Source organism: Vicugna pacos, chromosome 30 (genome assembly GCF_048564905.1).
Source record: "Vicugna pacos chromosome 30, VicPac4, whole genome shotgun sequence".
Lineage (NCBI taxonomy): Eukaryota > Metazoa > Chordata > Mammalia > Artiodactyla > Camelidae > Vicugna > Vicugna pacos.
In genome coordinates, this window is record NC_133016.1 from 14,012,531 (window position 1) to 14,035,103 (window position 22,573).

The 22,573-nt window shown below is 35.0% G+C and overlaps 1 protein-coding gene across 4 annotated transcripts in view; it reads right to left on the minus strand.

Annotated features, from left to right (window-relative positions):
* Positions 1 to 22,573, minus strand: part of WDR7 (WD repeat domain 7) — a 287,874-nt gene that overhangs the window by 184,293 nt on the left and 81,008 nt on the right. For all 4 annotated transcript variants that reach the window (XM_072952162.1, XM_072952165.1, XM_072952163.1 and 1 more), the window contains 2 exons: positions 11,096 to 11,214; positions 9,224 to 9,347 (listed from right to left, as the gene is read on the minus strand). In XM_072952162.1, coding sequence (XP_072808263.1) covers positions 9,224 to 9,347; positions 11,096 to 11,214 — 243 coding nt within the window. The remainder of the gene's footprint in view (positions 1 to 9,223; positions 9,348 to 11,095; positions 11,215 to 22,573) is intronic.

Sequence of the window (22,573 nt, forward strand, 5' to 3'; positions counted from 1 at the left end):
AAAACTATATAAGGAAAATTTTAACGTCCTGAATGACCAAAAAGTGAACTTGAATAAATAAAAAGGCATACTATATTCTTGGATATAAGTTCAACATTATAAAAATATTAGTTCCCCCTAAGTTCGTTTACAAATTAAATGGAATCCCAATGAACATGCCATCAGGTTTTTTTTCCCTCCTAAAGCTAAACAAGTTGATTACAAAGTTAATTTGGAAAGACAAATGAGCAAGAACAGCCAGGAGAAGCCTCAAAAAGAAGGGCTTGAGCCACAATTACTAAATATTAAAACATGAATTACCTATAGGCCAATGGAACAAAGTAGAAAACAGAAAAAACTGCACATAGAAACTTTGTATAGTAAGTACTTTGGAGATAAACAGATAGCCATATGGAAAAAGGTAACAGCCATTCTCCACACACATAAGCAGGACCAATTCCAATTGACAGGCAAGGAAAAAAATGGAAATGATAGAAAACATGGGGAATTCCAATAGCGAGGATAACTACCATAGTTTTGCCACAAAATCCTGAAACAGTAAGAGAAAGGGTCAATAAATTGGGTTCTGAGCAAAAAACACCATAAGTGAGAAAGAAAAACAACTGACCAGGAAATATTGAATACATCATAAAATTTTAATCAAATAATCCCATACAGAAGTGAGCCAGAGATAAGAGCAGCAAAACCTTCTAACACCCCCCTTTCCATGGGACCGCCTAACCAAGAATCTGGTTCTGTAGATTAGCTGCTTATCCACCTTTAGAAAAATCCTTTGAAAAACAGTATTTTTCTCCCTAATTCCACCTGATTGGAAACTACTAAGTGAATGAACACAGATTCTTAGTTGAGGAGGGAGTAATATTTAGGAGAATCACCTTTCGAAACTCATCCCGCCTGCCTCTCCCCCTAAAACTGAGAATCTCTCTGCTTGAGTCTCTTCTCCACGGGAGTGGGCAGTGAAGGAACGGAATGCGAAAGGCTTCCGGTCCCAAGTGCCCATCCAACTTCTATATGGGAAAAGAATCCTGGTCACACCTTTACAACAGGTTACACTCAAGATTATGAGGTCAACTTTCAACCCTATGTAAGTATTTTATGAAAATACCATGACACTTTAGATTAAGACTATAAATGCCCAGTCCTCTACTCATCACCCAGATTCAGAGATTCACTCCTAGTTTAGTTCCTCTGACTTTGTTATTATTTGTTTTAAAGACTCACCCTTGCTTTAGGGGGAAAAAAACCAAGCAAGCGAAAATCAAATCAAAAACAAAACCTGAGTAAGACCTGCTAGCCATCCCTTAGCAGAGAGTAAAGAAAAAGCCTTCTTTACTTCATGCCTGAGACAGAAAAATATCTCACAAATAAGCTGAATTTATGTCTTTGTACCCAAAAGCCATACCAGAACTTGCTTAATAACGCTTAATTATTAGAGGGATGTGATTTCATTATATTTCTTAAAATCAGTGGGAATATTCAATTTTTAAGAATCATTCCTCTTCTTCCATTTCCACTGCCCAAAGCTGAGTGTTCTTTAGTCCGAGTACACATTTCACATGTTAAGTCTGTCTTATCATCTTTTCCTAGTAAAATATAAACTCCTTTCATAAGGATTATAAAAAATAACTGATTATAGCAGACATTAACTGTACAAACAATTTTTGAAATCAAAGAGCAATGAAATAGGCAATGAAATGTGGTTGTTTCCATCTCTAAATCAAGCAAGGAAAATATTTTCAAGTGATGGGCAAGTTTTATAGAACACAGAAAATATGTATAGAAAAATTACAAAAATACTAAGTACTGTTACAGATGACTGGACTGGCATTTAACAGGCTGAAAGAAACCAGATCAATCTCAATCTTGCTGGGGTCAATTCGGGTGCTCAAACCAATAAAACACATTTTTTTCTTTATGTTTGTGTATTAGAGGTGCTAAAATATTAACCAAGTCTGCAAATGTCATGCACAATGAAACCACTTATAAATATTAAAACACATTTAACATACTTCTTTGTATCAAAATCTGCTTAATAAAAATAGACACTAGGTGTAATTAAATCATTGGGACAATATTACTAAGGAAAAATAAAATATAAAGTACCATTCTTCCCCACGAAGAGCAGGGCGTGGGAGGGAGAATGAATTAGGCAAAGACATTTCAGCATATTTAATCATTTTAGTCCCAGAATTTATAAACAATAGAACAAAATCTACCATTTGCTTTTATAATATAAATATTACAGGTAAAATAGGTTCATATAATTTTCTTGTAATAACTTCAAATTACTGTTTTCCTTCCAAACTATAAGGTCTATTGTGCCACATAACAGATCATAAAAAGGCTTTGAACTAAAATATTAAAGCAATGCAATTATATGTAATATCCAGTCAATATAAAGCGATAATAAACTTAGAAGTACGGTTTAAAACTACAATCATCTCACTTCCGATTAAATTGGATTTGTTCATGCATATTCAGTGTCAAGATTAAAAACATCACAAGATCATCAGTTCAGCTTTCTGCTCTGTAAAAGTACACTGAATAGGACTCTATCTGTACTGAAATAACCTGTACTAGAATAAAGAAAATTTATATTCCAAAGCTTACTAGACACTTGTTCTATTACAAAGACATGTTCCAGTATTTGTGTGCAGTGTTGTAGAGCACTTTATTTCCATTAGCATTGTACATTTTTGTTCTTCAGCAAATCAGCAAGAGTCTAATGGCACAAATCGGTATCATACTCTTCATTGCAACTAACATTAGGTCGTTTATTACGGCAAAGGCCACGAGAACCGCAGCTAAAGGGAGACCAGGCATTTCAATTTGAACATCATTTTTAAAAAAAACAACACGCCACAGGTTAAATGAGTTTTTCTTTTACCAGCAGTCTTCACACACTTAAGTACCTTCAACTTCCTACACTAAACCAGGTAGTCAGAGCACTAACACCTCAAAGAAAGCCAGCCGTGCCTCCTAGGGGCCTTGCCACCAACTGCCACTCTAGCAGAGTTCATTTCTGCCTTGAAGGGAGGGAGAACAGGAGACTCGTGGAAGGACAAATGAAGGCGGCATGAGAAAACTAAAATTATTTCAAACCCCTTCTGCTCCACAGGCTTTTCCACAGGAGCCAGGTGACAACCAGTGTTCCCTGAGCGGGATGGGAAGGCAGGCAGCAGGCAAGGGGTCCACACTTGATGGAACCCCACCCCCCACCCCAGTTCCTCACTGCTCAACAAGGAACAACCTACTGAATTTCCTTAGGCTCCACTCCTTGCTTTGTTCCACAAGGTGGAAAACGGCCATGGGGCTCCTGAAACCAGACTGCGGGCTATATTGTTACAGCGTCTGTTACACAGAGGGCTTCATGCTGCGTCCTGTGAAGTGCCTAACCTACAGCATGACTTGGTAACAAGAGTTTTCTGTTTATTACTTACAAGTCACATCTGAATAACCAATCGATCCAGTAATGCCTTCGGTTTTAATCTACCTCTTTACTAATTTCCAAAACTTGTCAAAAGGATAAAGGAAAATTACAAAAAATATCAAATATCACCTCAAGGAACTCAAGTCATATGAAACTGAAGGATTTTCCTTGAGATAGCTCTGACTGATTAAGGACAAATTTCATTGTTATTCTATTAGGTTAGTAGCCAAATTTAGATAAGTAGAAGAGTTTAGTGCTGTTAAATGCAGGATCAGCCTAAAGTGCTTAAAATTAAGCTCCATAGCTCTGGCACTCTGGAGGGAAAAAGGGGAACAAATCCCTTCAGCCCCAGTGAAACACTACAAACAGATACTTTACAACTCGTGTGCTCTGCATAATACAGTATGTCTCAAGGCAAACCCTTTCTGCCTCACAATATAGAAATTCCCACGGAACATGAAGTACTTTTTATGTGTATCACTTAGTCATAATTTAATACTTTCCCTCTCCAATCACAATTGTGCAGTCATTTCCAGCTGGCTTCGTGAACAGCTTAAGACAACTGTTAACAGAGATTTCTAAGGAAACCTCATGCTTTAATTTCAGCTGATTCACAAAACAGGCATTAATTACCAAACGGGTCTCTTTAAAATTATCAGTTCTTCATGAACAACCAAATGGTTTTCTCTTTCTTTCTCCACTTTTTAATCAGAATATTTTCCCTCCAAGACCTAAGAAAGCAGTCAAGTCACCAGAAAGTGAGGAGCCAACAGGGACCCCACAAAGTGCTTTCACTAAAGATTGGGGATTTTTTTCATCAGAGAGACCCAGTTTCAGCCAATCTACTCTTATTTTAAATTTAACTGAACTAAGTTTGGTAACCTGGCTTCTGCACTCTTCAGAACACTGGAAACAATAAATTAGAAATCAGGACAGGAGCTACTGGGGGGTGGGGGATGGGGGGCAAAACAGCCAAGGTAATTGGTAACAATTACTAGACAATTAAGAGAGGAGGAAGAAAAATTATTTTAAAAAATAGGATATGAAATGCAAGAGGCACAGCAATCTGGGAAGTTTTATGTTCTGAGAAGTCTGCTCTCTTCAATAAGCAAAGGGTGGTGATTTTACAGCACAGGCCAAAAACAACAATTCTGGCTACTCTGGCTCAATAAGCCAGAGACATTTTGAAATATTTCAACAAAAAGGGTTAAATTTTATTTAGAATCTGAGCATCTAATGATTTTAAACACTTAGTTATCTATAAAATCATTCCTTAAAAGACTGTTAGAAAGTTCCAAATAACTGAGGCATATATAAAAAAGAAAGAAGGAATTCTATGCAGTTTAATGCCTTTCGGGGGGGGGGGAGAAGGGGAGGGAGAGGGGGGACTCACTTAAATCATATTTATCAAATCCCTTCCCTATCCTTTCCCCCATCCTCTCCCCACCAGCAAAGCCTGAAAATATCTGCCTAGCAAAGAAGGAACTAATATTTAAATCATTTTTACTAGCTACAATATAGTTTTCCACTACTTCTACAATACAGAGTTCCATCTTACCTTCTTGCATATTGTTGGTCCATCCATATTTGTGCTCAGAATGACCACTACTTTATAATCATCAGAAAAGTGACTTCAGTCCCAGGTTAAAATAGATACTACAGTGTGGCTTGTTGAAAGTCAAACCCCAAACATTTACTAGGAGTGTCTTTCATTGAACAAAGAAATCCTATTCTGTTTCCAAGGGGGATAGAAAGACGAGCCTAACCCTGTAACCTTAACACAAAAGGAAGCTAAAAAGGCAGGGACTCGGTAAGAACAAAGGGTTGTTCCTTCTGATGACATCGATACATATTAAACACGATGTGTTACACATCCTTTTATCAATATCTGAGATGATAAATTTGCAAATTAATACTATACCAGCCATGAGTGCATAAAATTACAACAGCACCCTCTTTAGAAAAGATTTTGATTTATATAATGGTAATAACTTTTATGTGTTTAATGTTTCTGAAATTAAAGGAGGAGATGAGCTACTGTGAGCAAGCAGAACACAACGTACAAGAAATAATTACGCTTGTGACCTCATGCCCTGTAAGGTCACTCTGCATCACAGGCCAAAGGAAATCGGGAACCATCAGCATTTACCTCAGAGCAGTCACTGCCTCGAATGAAGGGCAAGTGTGGGTGTATTTCATAAACTAGCAGGTGCTTGACCTTATAAAAAAGTCAGTTATCAAAACGCTACATGTAGAATGTCACAAATAAGAAATAGATAAAACTGGGTTCTGCAAAATACCTTCCCTTCAAAATAAATCTGAGACAACTTATAACATTTTATCTTTATCCACATTGTAATACAACAGTTTCACAAAATAACATTAAACTGTCCTTAGAACAATCAGTAGAAATTTTAAAAAATGTTTTGGAACATAAATGTGATTAGAGATACATGCTGAGAGCAATAACTCAGAAAACACTTACAATATTTATTTAAGTCATTGTCACAAGAATGTATGTGATATTTATAATTCTGGTCCTGTTACTCGAATAAGAATTACTGGGCACCTATTGTCAAATTTTCTAGCAGAAACTGAGCATCAAAAGTTGTATGTGTATGAGATGATGGATATTCACTAAACCTACTGCGATAATCACTTTATAGTATATGTAAATCAAACCATGTTAAAAAAAAGTTTAAGTACACCTTAGCCTTCTACACTGATGTATGCCAATTATTTCTAAATAAAACTGGAAAAAAAAAGTTTGCCTCTTGCCTGCATTTGTAAGGGATAAAATGTTCCCTAACAGGTTCAAAGGAGAATTCCATTATCAGAAGCAAAATTCTCATATCTCTCAATTAGGGCTTGGTTTTTATAAAAATTTGTGAACTGGATTTTCAGTTAAGGCAGACTATTACTTCTTTTTCCTCCCCAGTGATCTCTGGTCTGCTGCCAGATTCCCTTGGGCAATACAAACTAAAGTGCATTCTGGGGCAGTGACAATAAGGAGAACAAAACTACAGAAACCAGTACAGGAAAGGGAAGGGGACAGCCAGCCAACATCCACTACGTGTATTATGTGCTGTGCTGGATGCTTTACACAGAGTTTCTCCTTTAATGCTCTCAACAGTCCTAAGGAAAGCAACTGGCTTCTGACCCACTGCTTTCCTTAGGCTCTCAGACAAACCTATCAGAGACTCTTATTGCCTAATGTATTGAAACAAAATTCCAGATCCCACTCAATATGACCAGTCGACTCGAACTGTCATCTCAGCACCAGCTCCATCACCGACTGACAGTGAAGTCGAGAAAGTTGCTGTCCACTTTCAGCTACTACCCTCAGACTCCAGGTCTCTAAGAGGAAGGGCTACCACAGGCCCATCAGCCCAGGGTGCCATTCTGCTTTTGAGGTAAAAGCATTTTCTGAGTTTCAGACAAACAGCAAACAAAGGGACTCTGAGATCAAGTTCAGACGTAAGTTAGGAGCTGCCAATACCGCTTAGGCAATTACTGCATATTCTTCAATGCTTAGATGATTAAATTACAAGGAAAAAAATATCTGATGAAGAATGTATTTATGAGATGTATTGCCTAGCATTTTACTTAGTGATTAAAAAGATTTCTATGTTAGAGATAGGTTTTAAGCTCTAAAAGAAAGCTTTCTCCTGTAACTTGCCAGAATAATCATCTCCTCAGACGTTAATGACAATGGTATAAGCGATGTCACTACAAGCACGTTTATGGCAGGTGTGGGCTGCCCACCAGCTGGCTCCATAACCTTTTGATCCCTTTGGACAGCAAATCTGTTCAACAGCCCTATGTGGTCATTCCTCATTTGTTGTAAGCCTTCTTCTCCATTCACACATTTAAAATCCTCACTCCTTTATCTTGACATCTTTTTATTAAAATAGAACGCTCTCAGTAAAGCACACTAAAACTAATTTTACACTCAGTCAGTGCAAAAGTTCTACCAATAGATTAATGTATTATAGCAACTGTGGTTAGTGTGTGATGTTTGCATTACATGTAGAATGCCTATTTGGCTATTCTCTGCTAAAATTACAATTTTGCAGTAAGTGATAAGATCAAAATTTTGAGTAAGCTAGCATTCAGCTAATTTATCAAATACTCTAGGATACTGTTACTAAATACCAAGGACTTTAATTTACATAAATGGAAAGGCTTAAACTTGACCTAAGAACAACCTCATTTGTGTTTATTTAAACAATGATGAGAACCATTCTCTTCTTTCCAGAAAAAAATAAAATAAAATGATATCCACCACCACTGCTAGTGGCACCTCTCTTTCCCAACCGTCAGGAATACAACAAGGCACTCATCTTTCAAGTTTTTCTTAGCCCTTTATATGCAATCTGCAGTTAAGGTTTAGAATTAATTGCCTTTTACCCTATCTACATTTAGGTCTTGGTCCACATCCCCTTCAGTAATAGCCTCTCATCTACTAAGTCTACTTTAATCCATCTCCCACTGTACACCAGTCCATTCTAAATAAGGATGTCTTAAAACTGTTTCTCAGTATTTCCATATCTCCACAGTGTTCTCTTTTCAAACAATCTCTAGCAATTTGCTATTTAGTTTCACCTTCAGTCCACTCTACAGCACTATCCTCAGAGTTTGTCTCAAGGATTCACTCATTACATGCTCAAAATAACTTTGTAAAGTCCTACTACCATCTTCATTTAATCTGTGACACAGCTGAGGCCGAAAAAGGCTAAGTGTGCAAGGTCACATACTTAATTAAGTAACCACCATGGTCACCACTGGCAAACACGTGGTAGAGCTGTACCAGTAGTAACAATTATAACCCTTTCTGAATCTTTTCATTTTCCATCTTATACAATCCTGTATTGTCTGTCTTGACAAGTACAGTGAATATCTCATTACCAAAAGTAAGTAGTATTGGCAAAAGCCCAGTTAAAATGAATGCACCAAAAGCCCAGGACAAATTTTCATACTAGAAAGTTTTTTTTAAAGTTTCACTGAGACTTAAAAAAAAAAATGAAACTTATTTTATCTTACACTCAATATAACAGGTTAAAATTTTAACTCTGAATTCTTCTTTAGAAGAGTAAAGAATGAATCAAATAAGTTGGGAATAAAGCATATTTCTTCTATAAAGAAAAAAAATGATAGCACAGTATAACTTTTCCTCGATGCACCACTGACCTAGCAGCACGACTGCAAAGGTTTTGTTTTGCAAAAAATACTCCAAAATTTCAGCAATTTTCCCCATAAACTTTCTCAATCCATTGAAAGCATATTCTTCCAAAAGGTCCTTCAGTCAAAATCCTTCCTAATTTTCTCTTTTTTCAATAGGACACTGGTCTAACTCTACCAGATCTTTAGTTCTTAAGGATTCACAATTCCAACTTTACTTGGAAAGGATCTGCCCTGTATTTGCACTTGCACATCATCAGATCAGTGTCTAACAAGATGGTACCCATAATCATAACAATGAAATATGCAGAGACAGATGCTACAGTTAAACAGGGTAGAGTTTTCGATTGGGATTAACTTATAAGGGGTCAGCCCATTGGTGAATATATTGATATTTACATAACTTTTTCTTTTTTTCCTTCTTTTTTTGAAAATCAAACTCCAAGCTGTAAGGATCCAGAAAATGAATAAGCAAAACTGGAGGATCCCTTATTTTCACTCTAAGGTAAATGACTCACTTTTGTTGCGAGGCAGGAGCAAGCGTATTTCTGAGTTGGGGTATTTTCCTACACATGTGTGAAAACCTGTGTGGAAAAGCATGAGAGCTCTTACGTGATATGACGTGGTCCATGTACTGGGGTAAGTAAGGAGCCCAGGCATCGATGGCCTCCTTCCGCCCCGCCTGCTCAATTCTTCTCAGCTCAGCCAGAAGCAGGGCTTGCGCGGCTTCTCTGACCTAAGACCACAGATCCAAACGCAAAAAAAGGTAAGTGGGTGAGGTGTTTAAAAACTAGCAGGTTCATAATGAAAGAGAGGTAGAAAATATACAAACCACGCTTATTTACGTGAGAAAAATTACTAACCAAACAATGAATTAAGTACCAAGTGGAATAAACTAAATGTGAGCAAGTCAGACATCTCAATGAACGATCTCACTGAAAAACACTTAACACTAATACACAGAATAATGTTTGAACATTTAATAAGCTTCAAAAAATGAAATTTAAAACATTCTTGCACTTTAATTTAGCACTTTCAATTCTTTAATTTCCATGAAAATATTATTTAAAACATCACTGTTAGAACTATTCCATATTTTCTCTTTCAGCCTGAAGAAATTTAACTTTGTCTAGCAAATTTCTATATATTATAATGCTCAAGAGGTACTGTTTACACAAACATATATGGATCAGTCCACACAATTCATGTATCTCTAAGACAGGCTTAAACAATTTGTTTTCAATAAATGAGCAAATGTACTGCTGTGTAATGGCGTTAGTTCTATAAAAGGAAACTATTTTTCAAAATTATATTATCTCAATTTTTATTTCAATGTGGTACATACTTTTACTCTGCAGTTTTAGTTTAGTTTTGTTTTATTTTGGCCAAGGTGCCACAGGCATGGGTTGAAAGAATCTAGTCAACTGTCAAAGGATGTACCAATTTATTAACTAGTTATAATTGAAGAGATAACTCAGCAGCATCTGATGAGAATTAAAATAAACACTGTTTTTAATTAATTATATTATATTATATTTAATTAATTAATTATAACTGACTTTTGAGGTGAATTCAAACATTCAAAGGCAAAACCATGAAAATTTTAGCATGCTGCAGTTCCACTTGGACTTGAGGGAAGAGAGACCAGGAAAGGGACAAAAATATTATTTAAATTTGGCAAATTAAAAGTCCTGAGTGACAGGAACTGCTATAGCTATACAGGTCAAATGCTATAATAAGGAAAACCTCTACAGAACATTTCCAAGTCCCTGTTGATATTCTATCCCAAGCAACATCTAATGCAGCGTAAGTCCATTAACACAAAATAATAGCCACTGTTTACTGAGCTCGTACCATGTGTCAGGCTCTGTACTCACTGTTTTACTTACATTATCTTATTTGATCCTGACAGCAATCCCACGAGGAATATATTATTATCCTCACTTTACAAATGAACTTCAAATAGGTTAAGTAAATCACCTAGGGTCACAAAGTTAATAACTGGCAGAACTGATATTTAAACCCGGGTCTCTTCTAATTCCAAAGACCTTTTCTTTTTATTGTAACATGATATCTTTCATTGGGTGATGCTTATTCACTTAGAATTTGACTGATGTGATTATTCCTGAATGTGCGATTTTGGGGGAGGTGGGTGTAAGTATGTGTGTGTGTGTGTGTGTGTGTGTGTGTGTATGTGTATGGTCTGTACAGAAAGAAATACTTAAGAAACTGTTCCATAAAGTATATAAAACTTTTTTTATCAAATATTCACTGGATTTTTTTTATAAAAAAGTAAATAAGTATGTAAGCTGAAACATTACTATTTAGTATAAAAACTGAAAAAAAATCATGACTCCATTATTTTCTATCACGTAATAAACAGGTGATAAGAAATCAGATAAACATGGTATTTCTGTTTCAAATTTAACCTGTCCAATGCCTTTTTAATGTTTTTGTTTGCTATCCATATCACTGTGATATTACCTCCAAGCATCGATCTTGCCATCTCCGAGCCAGCATCTCTAGAAGCGGGGGCCTAAACCTGTCCAGTCCCAGCAGGTCTGGCAGCATAACACAGTGCATGGCAGCCAGCTGACTCCATCCTGTCAAAATGTAACATATTACAAACGCTTTGAGCACTCAGGCATCCCCTCATTCAAAGATTTTTCTATATGTAAGTATCCCTAAAACCAAAATAGGAAAATCTGCTAAATTACGTTGTAAATGATTTTAATTTATTATTAGCTATTTTACACAAAGACATATCAAATGTACTTCATCGCTAAATCATGTAACTGGTACTTACAAGAACTCTCCAGGCTTTAAAATAAAAATAAATTTCCACATAAAGCATTTATGAACTCTGCAGGAAAAGCACATTTCTAAACAGTTCCTCTAAAATAAGACATATATACAGGGATAGGAAAGCAGAGAAATGAACATGTGCTAGAGCTACAGACTTGAAACTACTGTCAGTTAAAAGGGCAATCACATATCCAAAGAGAGGCTCCTGTCACTCAAGGCCTGGCTGCCTGGTATTGTACCACTCAACAGATAGATGCCTTCCCTTCTCTGTCAGAGGGCCTTTAATAAGGTACTTACTGACCCCTTTTCTTAAAAACTGAATCAGAAGTTTAATCGCAATCATAACTAAAATAAGTAAACTAACACCAATTTTGAGAGGAAAACATGAATTCCTACACTGCACAAAAATAAAAACTTGACAACCCCAAATTTACAAAGTTTTAAGCATCATTAACGCTAACCTATGGGAATAAAAGTTATTGCTTCCAAATTTCTAATCCACAATATGGAAATAGATTATATAAAGACAACAATTTAAACCACTGCAAATTTGAAAGCACTAGTATTCAGACATTCTCAAATAATCATTTCAACCCTATTTTAAAGGTGTCCATATTACAAAGTGAGTTATCTGTCACTACAGAACTTTAGCAAATCAATGTTTTGAAATAATCTAAGCTATAGTTTTCTAAAACAACAACAAAAAACCCCACCGTAAAACTCAAAATGTTTATTGAGGCTGTTAAAAAGAACGTGAGTGAGTGAGAGAAAGAGAAAGCCACCTATGTAAATATATATCCTCTCAGTAAGGAAATCCTCATCAACTGAGAATATATAATTACATTAATTAAAGTGATGAGCACACACATTTTAGATTATAATTGATTTTCAACAGAGAAATATATATATACATACATACACACACAAATATATATAAGCAAATTACTACCTGGTAACTTCTTAAAGTATTTTAATGTCTCATGAAAGAATGAAGTATATTTATTAGCTAAATTTTAATGTGAAAATGCTTCTCACCATGGTCCACAGTCAATAGCTTATTTCTAAATTGACAAATTACTATTTTTACAATAGCTTAATAAATATGACCTTAAGTATTTTTGCTAAAATTCAGTCCTAACATAGGAACCTTAGTACAGGTCCATAACAGGGAAACCAAACAAAACAAGAGTTTTAAGTCCCCATGTTTTCTTTCCAAAAGAACAGTACTTAGAACATGGGCTCAAGACCTTATAGATATCATATCATTCCTTCTGCTTGAATAGATCGGTTTTATTGCTTTTTAGTGAAGAGTCAGAATCATTCTGGGTTAAATTTGAGATTTTGTAAATTTCCTCCTTTTTATATTATACAAACTGGAGCCCACAATGCAGAGTGTGGATATGACTCAGAGCTCACAAGTTATGTTATGCTTCCAGTTAGTATAAATTATCCCAGATAGCTTCTGGGGAGTAAAGGTTTGTGGATTCCATTCACATTTTCAGAGCTCCAAAAATACTTTCCCCTCTAACCAGGGCACACAGTGTGTACAGAGGGCAAAGTGTGTCTGTCTCAGAGTAATAATATGTGTAAAATAATTAGCTCTAATACCAGAGAGAGTAATGGCAAACATCATCATGAAAACCAAACCCCTGTTTTAATACCTACTTTGTATCAACGATGAGCATCTCTGCATTCTAGATTACAGGAACATGGTTCACACCAGCCAAGAAAAACATCACATTTGTATAACCGACCCTTATCATTACTGTTAGCAAATCAAGTTATAAAATGGAAACTTTAGGATCTCATACATAAAGCAGATGAATGTATAAATTAGATAAAAAGAACATGTCATATTAGAATAAAGCACAGGTTGAAAGACACTTGTTAGGAAGTTGAGAGAGAATACCTTCATTTACTAAGAAACAGGTATGTAAAGCAGGAGTGGAAGCAGGGTCAGAGCCAGAGTGATCAGCATCAGACCGAGCGGAAACGACAGGTGCAGCGACTTGCAGAGGAAAATAGAAGAAAGAAAGGGGAGAGAATTGAGATACAGAGGTTTCTGAAAAAAAAGCTCAGTATTAGTGAAGAATGAAAAACAAAACTGGCAAAATATAGTAAATGTAGAACTGAAAAATGATGTTTTAATCAGAAGGGCATGATCGTTAAGGATTACAGCAATGAAATGATATATTTCATTAAACAGCGATCATAGTGTAGCTCAAATTCCTCTTAAAACCAAAATTTATTTAATGTTATAGTTGATAGGTGTGTCAACTAATGCAAAAAACAGCTCTAAAATAATTAAGGCTACAATGAAAAAAATGTCAACAAATGCATTAAGAATTCACAAAAATGTAATTCACTGTTTAAAGTGCATCACAGAATGAAGAGTTTATGTTGGTTTTCAGATTGTCAATTACATTTTTCTAATAATTTATTTCCTAACATTATGTCTAAATTATTTTTAATATCTCAAACCAATAATTCACTGAGATCACGTCAATTTTCTACACTCATCTTTTAAGAACTCACTTTAAAATATACCGACTTGTGAATTATACAAAATTGTAAAATATAACAACTTTAAGTTAAGTTAAATATACTTAACTCTTGTTGGAAGAATCTAACATAGCTCCATCCTTTGGAGGTTAAAAAATATTTTTATGATACAAATGTCTTATATTCTAAAATAATTACAGTGAATACGATAATCCCTACAGAACAGATACAGCAACCCCTTCCCCCAAAAAAGTTATGTTGCTTGGAAGATGTTCAGCTTAAATTATCACATGAAAAGGCAAAAGGACCGTATGGCTCACACATTCTACAACTGGAGGTCAATGTTAAGATTTAGAGGTCACCATTTGACACTTCCTTCCTATGGAGAAATTACCATATGTCATGCACAAGCATCTTCAAATTAATCCCTCTCCTTTCTTCTGTCATTGAACAGCAATAGGTTTGGGCTCCTGAACAGATTAAGCATTGTCTGCTGAATGATATGTTTGCTTTTCACGCAGTGAAGTTCTTTTGTAACTACAGGACAGCTGCATGAAAACAACTTTTCATAATTTCCACACGAATGCATCATGATGTCAATCAGGCACGTGTGAGGTAAACAGGAGAACGGAGATAAGTAAATGAGCAGTAATAAAACCCAGAAAATGCAGCTCCATAAATCCTAAGAAGCAGATCTGGCACACACAGAAGTTTTATCTGAAAAAATCATAATTTTTCACTGTATCAGACTTGTTTTTTTATTCCTTCTGAAATTACAAGTATTTTATAATGCTTATGCTTATCAAAGAAATAGTTACTCTTAATTGCACATTTCATAAGATCTAAGGATTCCACTGTAATCTTGCAAAGAAATCCCAAATATTTCTATATACTCCATTGAATAATTTTTCATTTAAAAAATCATTTTAATTACAAATTCAGTTATCATGGCCTATAAAATTTTTACTTCCCCATGCAAAAAGTTGGTAAGCCTTTGGCAGCAAGGACTAAATTTTTAGGTTTTAGCTTTCATGCCACCAAAATTGTTCGAGAAAGTTTCTCTGGTGGTTTCCGACAGTTGAGGCTTTTTTATAATTTCACTTTAAATAAAGGACAAAAATTATTATCTCTGAAAAGGCTGTGTTAACTTCATCTGACTTTATAATTAATTCTGAAAGAGCACTAGAATGAGAAGGTGAGAAAATTCAATATAAATAAACAAAAGTCCATGACTGAGTGATCATGACCGTAGCCAGGGCAAAGAAGAAGTAGAATTAAACTATAACGTTTTCTCTAAATCACAAGTAGAAAGGAAACTAGAGATGCTACTGGTATATCAGCTAGAATAAGATTATGTCTGAATAGACTAATGTTCAATATATGTAACTTTATTTTTAATTTGAGAAATAAACAGATTTTTGAATATTGTATTTTTGGAGTCCTATTTAAATGAGATTGCCTACAGAAAAAGCCATTTATATTATTCTGTGGGCACTAAAAATTTTTTTAAAATACTGTAATAGAAATCAAGGAATCAGATTTACTATGCTTTAAAAATCTCTGCAACACCATCAAAAAGCACTTTATTCAGATGACCTAACTGAAACTGCAAAATCTAGAACTATTTTCATAATTCATTGAGAATATTGAAATTAAACTGCTAGACAGTTTTATACTGTCCACAAACAGAAAAAATCAGTAACAGAAATTAGAAAAGCACCACTACCATAATAAAAAGCTCAAGATTTAATGACACATAATAAATCTGAATAAGTTATGCGTGGCGCTGAACATCAACATTTACACCATAAAACATAAGCAAGCATTTAATTTCTTAAAACAGAAAAGCTGCTATGTCAATTATCAATTTGCTTCTCTTACTAAGGATCAGTAAACACAAGGGAAAAGTCTCAGCGCAGCTTCAACGTGGGGACAGAACTGCCTCAAGTTCTACTGTTTGACCTGGAAAAGTTCTTTAAGTAATGTTGCAGCTAAGGGCCTCTTCCCAACTGCTTACTCTCACGTGAAGGGATAGATGAAGATAAACTAACCTGTGTGACAACATACACATGCACACATATGCGCTGGTTTCCCTTTAAATGCCATATACAGGGGCGAGGGTGTAGCTCAGTGGTACAGCGCATGCCTAGCACGCCCAAGGTCCCGGATGCAATCCCCAGTACCTCCGCTAAAGTAAATACATAAACCTAATTACCTCCCCCCAAAACAAAAAAAAAAAAGGAAACAAATTTTAAATGGCATATACATAAGTACTCAGTATTACAATATCCAAAGTTTCTGTTTTTGAACAGGTCTACTTCTGTCTTCATTTGAAATCTGATTCTAAACTCCTTTTTTCCCAATCGCCATTGTGATACTAAATGCATATTTACATAGGAAAGAAAGTTAACATACTTTAGGTAGCAAGCGCTCTCTACATATTGGTCTAAACTTCACTATCCTCCCAATAGATAAAAACTAATAGCCCTCTTGATACATTTTTCAGAAGGGGGAAAAGAAAACGAAACCTAGAAAAGTAGAGAAAACCAAATGCAATGCTTAAAAAAATTTCTGCAGAGCTAAGTACTAAAAAAAAAAAAATTATTTAACAATGAATCACCTTATCTAAAGTGTTATATGACAATCGTGAAGCTTTGAGAGGGGGAGGACAGAGGAGAGAACATAAAAAAATTGCAAGTTAGGAAATTGAGAGTCAATCACCATGTATTTCCCATGAAGGCATCCTATACTGGGTGTGCCACCCAATATAGAGATCTTAGAGTCACATTTGCCTTTTTATAAACTTCTCTTATGTCTACACTTTTATCTTAGGTAGATAGGCATTCTAGTCATCTTTTAAATCAACATGAAGCATCAGGATAAATCATTAATCAAACATCATAAGGAAAAAAAGGATATCCTCCAAACACTATAAAAGAAGAACCCAAACAGCTAAGGGCAATGAGGGAATACAAAGCTCCAGGCAGTAAGAACAGGGCCCTACCATAGGGCAGAATGAGTAAACAGCCCAAGACTGTACTCTGACAAAGAGAAAGTGCTGACGATGTCTGAAAAACATGGTGATCGTACTTAGCCTCTAGATCACTCCTGGCTCACATCAGAACTGGAGTAAGTTCAGATGCAGTGATAATTTTATGCTGGCCTATAACTTCAGCCAAAGAGTCAAACAAACAAAAACCTTCTGTAAATGGTCTCCTTCATTACTAATATCCAACACAAACAAATGAGCAAGATCAAAACTCATGTGGGGAGAGTCCCTTACAGTGAAAGATAAAATTGTAACACAATCACTGACGTGAATTAGATATATAAGGTTATTAATTTTTTCTTTCATTTGATTAACACTTAGTAAGTGCCTACTCTATGGCAGGTAAAGATCATAAACATTAGACAAAGATAGGAAAAGCAAGTAAGTAGCCAATTAAAATCATAAACTGTACTCCTCTGATCTCCTCCGGTAGACACAAGCTCCTTGAAGGCAGGGATCTATCTCTTTTATCAGCCCTTGTAGCCTCAGTTCCTACTTACTGACATACTGACTCTAGAAGCATAAAGAGAAAGTATCTACAGATTCATTCATTCCATTCGACAAATACTTGCTGCGCTCCTAATATAGGCATCCGGCCACTGCACCAAGCACTTGGGATAAATCAGTGAATCAAAAAAAAAAACGTCCTTGCCCTCTAAGCTTCCACAGCAGACCAAAGTCAGAGCTTTTGCAGTTAAATTATAGCTATAGCTTTTTCTTTTAAAGGTACATAAGTTCAAACATAAAATTTTAAGGGGCTCTCAGGTCCATCCATTGGCCTGATACATGTACTCCAAGTTTTTTGCTACAGATCCCGGAAAAGAATGGTGAGTAACTATTGCTTAATTTACACAAATGATTCCTGAGATAATTTATCAATGACGACCTCTTACCTCTAAATTTAGACAACCTAAATTGAATCTACTTCTGAAAAATAAAACTACAAATAATGTAACACAATTTAAAATCTTTAAGTTGCCTAGACTTGCCTCCACAGCTACCACTGAGTGAAGATGCAATTACTAACATAAAGACACAGTTTGGAGAGACACAGATCAAAGATTTATGCCATGGGATTATTGAATTAACAAAGAAAAGTACAATATGTCAGAATACAGAAGAGCCTAAAGCCATGGGCAGATTTAGGGCTGCATGGCTGTTATCAAAAATGTAGTTGTTTGGCAAGTTTATACTGTATAGCACAGAGAACTACATTCAATATCTTGTAGTAATCTATAATGAAAAAGAATATGGAAACAAATGTATGTATATGTATGACTGAAACATTATGCTGTATACCAGAAATTGACACAACACTGTAAACTGATTGTATCTCAATTTTTAAAAATATGAAATGCACTGAAGTTGTCAACTATATTATTCATGCACACTTTAACTCTTAAGAAATATGCACTAAAATGTTTAGGGGTAAAGAGCCTTGGTCAGTGCAACTTAATCTGGATGGATTAATCTGGATGTAACTCATCATGACAACGTCACAAACTATACTGGAAAGCTTGTATCTACTATGATTACAGGGGGAGAAAAATGTAATCCAAAAAGAAACATCAACCATAAAGAATGACAATAAAGATGATGATGATGGTGACAACAAATCATATCTCTAACAGGAATCAATCTTAAATGAAGCTTTAAATCAACTAAATGAAGGAGAATACATCTTGAACTGATTTGTATTGTAACATTTGGAAGATATTTTCAATGAATTCAGAAAATATGCTATTGTAGAAAAAGCACAGGATCTAGAGTTAAAAGATGCTGGTTGTGTCTTCATCATACGTCCAGAACTAGCCAGACTTTAAACAAGTCTGTGTGAGCCTGTTTCCATCTCTCCATGAGATAATGCTTAAAAAATGCTAAAAGTCTTCACAACATAAAGAACTTTTACTTTATAAAGTAACAGTATATTTAGAATATTTTTGAAAGTAAAAGGGAAATGAAATTCTGCTTCTGGCCAAGATGAAGTAACAGGAAACAAATTTATAATCCCATCTAAAACAAACAAACAAAGGGGCAAAATAGATAAAACAATAGTTTCAAGCCACTGGACATCAAGCAATGATGAGCTGAGAGTCAGGAGTTGGGAAACAAAGTGACTGCCCCTGCTTATTGCCTTGAGGGAGTTTTTAGGCCAAGAAAAATAAAGGCGAATTGAGGAGGAGCCCAGTAGTTAGTTTCCCTGAGTTGAGGAGACAGAGCTGAGAGTCTTGGGAAACCAGGGCAGCTAGAATTCCTAGAACAGAGAGAAGAGCTGAGAAGGTCAAAGTTCTTCACAGGTCCCCGTGGAGTATTCAGCAGAGTGCTGATCAGCACACGTGTTGAAGGAAATCACTAGAGACTGGGGAAAAACTACTGAAGGGCCAGAAACAGTGCCTGCTCCCACCAGCCCGACTGGGAAATTTGCAGTTCATGGAGGGTATTTAACAGAGCACTCAGGAAGGTTCTGCCTCAGTAATGGGAAATAACAAGTCTTTGATGGAGCAATACTCCAAGTCCACTAACAGATCATAAAAGCAAGACCAGAAAAAGATCCAACTGTTTTCAAATAACTTAACTGCATCCTAGAACAAAGCTCAAGAAGATTCATAAAAATACAAAAATATTCAGTATCCAACCAGGTAAAATTCAAATATCTGCCGTCTAATCAAAGATTACCAGGCATGCAGAGAGGCAAGAAAGCAAAGTCCATAATGAGGAAAAGAACAGTTAAAATCAACCCAGAATTGACAGATACGCCAGAACTATCAAATAAGGATGTTAAAACAGTTACTATAAATGGAATCTATATATCTTTAAAAAGTTAGACAAGGAGAATACAAAAAAAAAAAAAGACCCCAGTCAAAATTCTAAGATGCAAACCACAATGTCTGAGATGAAAAATATACTGGATGAGTGTAATAGCAGGTAAGTCATTGCCAAGAACAGATGGATGAACTTGAAGACACTGCAAAGGAAACCACCTAATCAAAAGAGACGAAAAACAGCCCCCAAATTAAAAAGAGCATTAGTGAGCTGTGTTTCAAGTGGCCTAATGCACACGTAATTTGAGTCCCCTAAGGGGTGGGGGGACAGAAAGAATATGCAAAGAAATAGTGGTTGAATTTTTTTTAAATTAAAACTATAAACTTAAGAAGCTCAACAAATTCCAGCTACAAAAACATGAAGAAAACTACACCGAGGCACTTCATAACCAAATTGCTCAAAACCAGTGACAAAGAAAAAATCTTAAGCAGCAAGAGTTACCAAAGTAAAAGTAAAAGAAAAGGTTTCACACAGAGGAACAAAAGAGAAGGATGACATGAGAATTCTTGTTAGAAACAATATAAGCGAGAAGACAAAGAGCATCACCCGTAAGTACTGAAAGATTAAAATGGTCAACCTAGAATTATATACCAAAAAAATCTGTAAAAATCAAAGGCAAATGAAGATGTTTTCTGATAGATAAATGCTGAAGGAATAGCAGACCCTCACTACAAGAAATGTTAAGGCAAGTGCTTTAGGCAGAAGGAAAATCATACTAGACAGAATCCTGGATCCATACAAAGCAATAAAGAATACCAAATGGTAACTGTATGCGTAAATATTTATTTTTTCTTATTATTAAAGCTTCTTTAAAATATAATTGATCATTAAATGTAAGTAATAATAATGATTTATGAGTTTCATAACTTATGTAAAAATGAAACGCATGAGAAAAACATCATGAAGGCTAGGAAGTAAGAAACCCAGGTATAATATTGTCAGGTTTTTATAATAAATGTTAAGTGGCATAGTATCATTGCAGATACACTTTAAGTTAAAGATGTAGACTAGAAACTCTAAAATAACCAGTAAAATAACAAAATAAAGAATTACCTTATAGGCCAATAAAGAAGATAAAATAAAATCATAAAAAAAACTCTATTAATCTGAAAGAGAGCAGAAAAAGGAAAAGGCACAAAAGAACAAATGAGACAAGGATAAAAATAAATAGCAGAATGAGCAACTCAAATCTAACCATATCAACAATCACATTAAATGTAAATGGTTTAAATGCCCCAGTTAAAAAGCAGGTCAGAGTGCCTATAAGAAATACATTTTAAATATAAATACCCAAATAGGTTAAAAGTAAAAGGGTGGGAAAGATATGCCATGCCATTGTTAAATAACCAAAAATGCTGAAATGGCTATATTATCATAAACAAAGTAGATTTCAAAACAAAGGGTATTACCAAGGAAGAGGTATTTCATAATGACAAAAAAAAATCAGTAAGAAATAACAATTATAAAGGTTTACACACCTAATAAAGACAGTTTCAAAATACATCAAGCAAAAACTGATAGAAATACAAGGAGGAATAAACAAATCCACAATTGCCACGGATTTCAATATCCTTATTTAATGGATAGAACCAAATGGGCAGAAAAATCAGCTAGTATATACTAAACTTGAACATTCTCAAGCAACTTGATCTGACGTTTATGAAACACTGTACCTAACAACAGCAGAATACACAGTCATCTGAAGCGCACAAGTATACTGACTAAGAAAGATCATATTCAGAGCCATAAGACAAGTCTCAATATTCAAAGGATCAAATCACACAAAGCATGTTTTCTGGCCGTAAATTAGAACTCTGTAGCAGGAAGATACTTGGAAATTTCCCAAATGTTTGCAAATTTAACTCACCAATAAATTGCCCAGGGTTAAAAGAAAAAAATTAAAAGGACAACATATCAAAGTATGTGGGATGCCACTAAAGCTGTACTTAGGGGAAAATTTGTACAGCTGACTCTCTCTATTGAAAAAAAGAAAAGTTTCAAATCAATGACCTCAGGTTCTACCTTAAAAAAACTAAAAATATGAGCAAATTTAAAGCAGAAGAAATGATATAATAACAATCAAAGCAGAAATAAATAGAAAACAGAAGAACAGATAAAAATTGATGAAATCTAAAGCTGGTTAAGAGCCATAAAACTCCTAAGATACTAGCCAGACTGGTCAGGAAAAAAAAAAACCCAACATTAATTATGATTAACAGAAATGAGATAGGGAATATCATTTCAAATCCTACAGAGATGATATTATAAGGAAAAGAGATTATTAACTTTTTGTCAATAAATTTGACACAAACTACCAAAGTCCACCCAAGATGAAATTAAAAAAATCTAAATACCTATTATTTATTAAAACATTTAAATTTGTGGTTAAAAACTTCCCATAAAGAAAACTCTATGCCTACATACTTTCACTGATAAAACAGTTCAAATTAAAAAAAAAAAAGAAAAGTATCAAGTCTACGCAAACCCTTCCAGAAAACACAAGGGGATAATATCCTAACTCATTCTGTGAGGCCAGCATTATCCTGTTACCAAAACTGAGCAAAGACATTACTGACATAAAAACTGCAGACCAACATTCCTCATGACCACACACGTAAAAACTCTTAACAAAATTTTAGCAAATTATACCCAACAATCTATTAAAAGAATAATTCATCAAGACCAAGTGTGATCTACTCCAGGATTGCAAAGTTGTTTAAAATTCAAAAGTCAAGGTACTTGGACTTATTAAGAAAATAAAAGAGAAAATTCATTTGATAAGT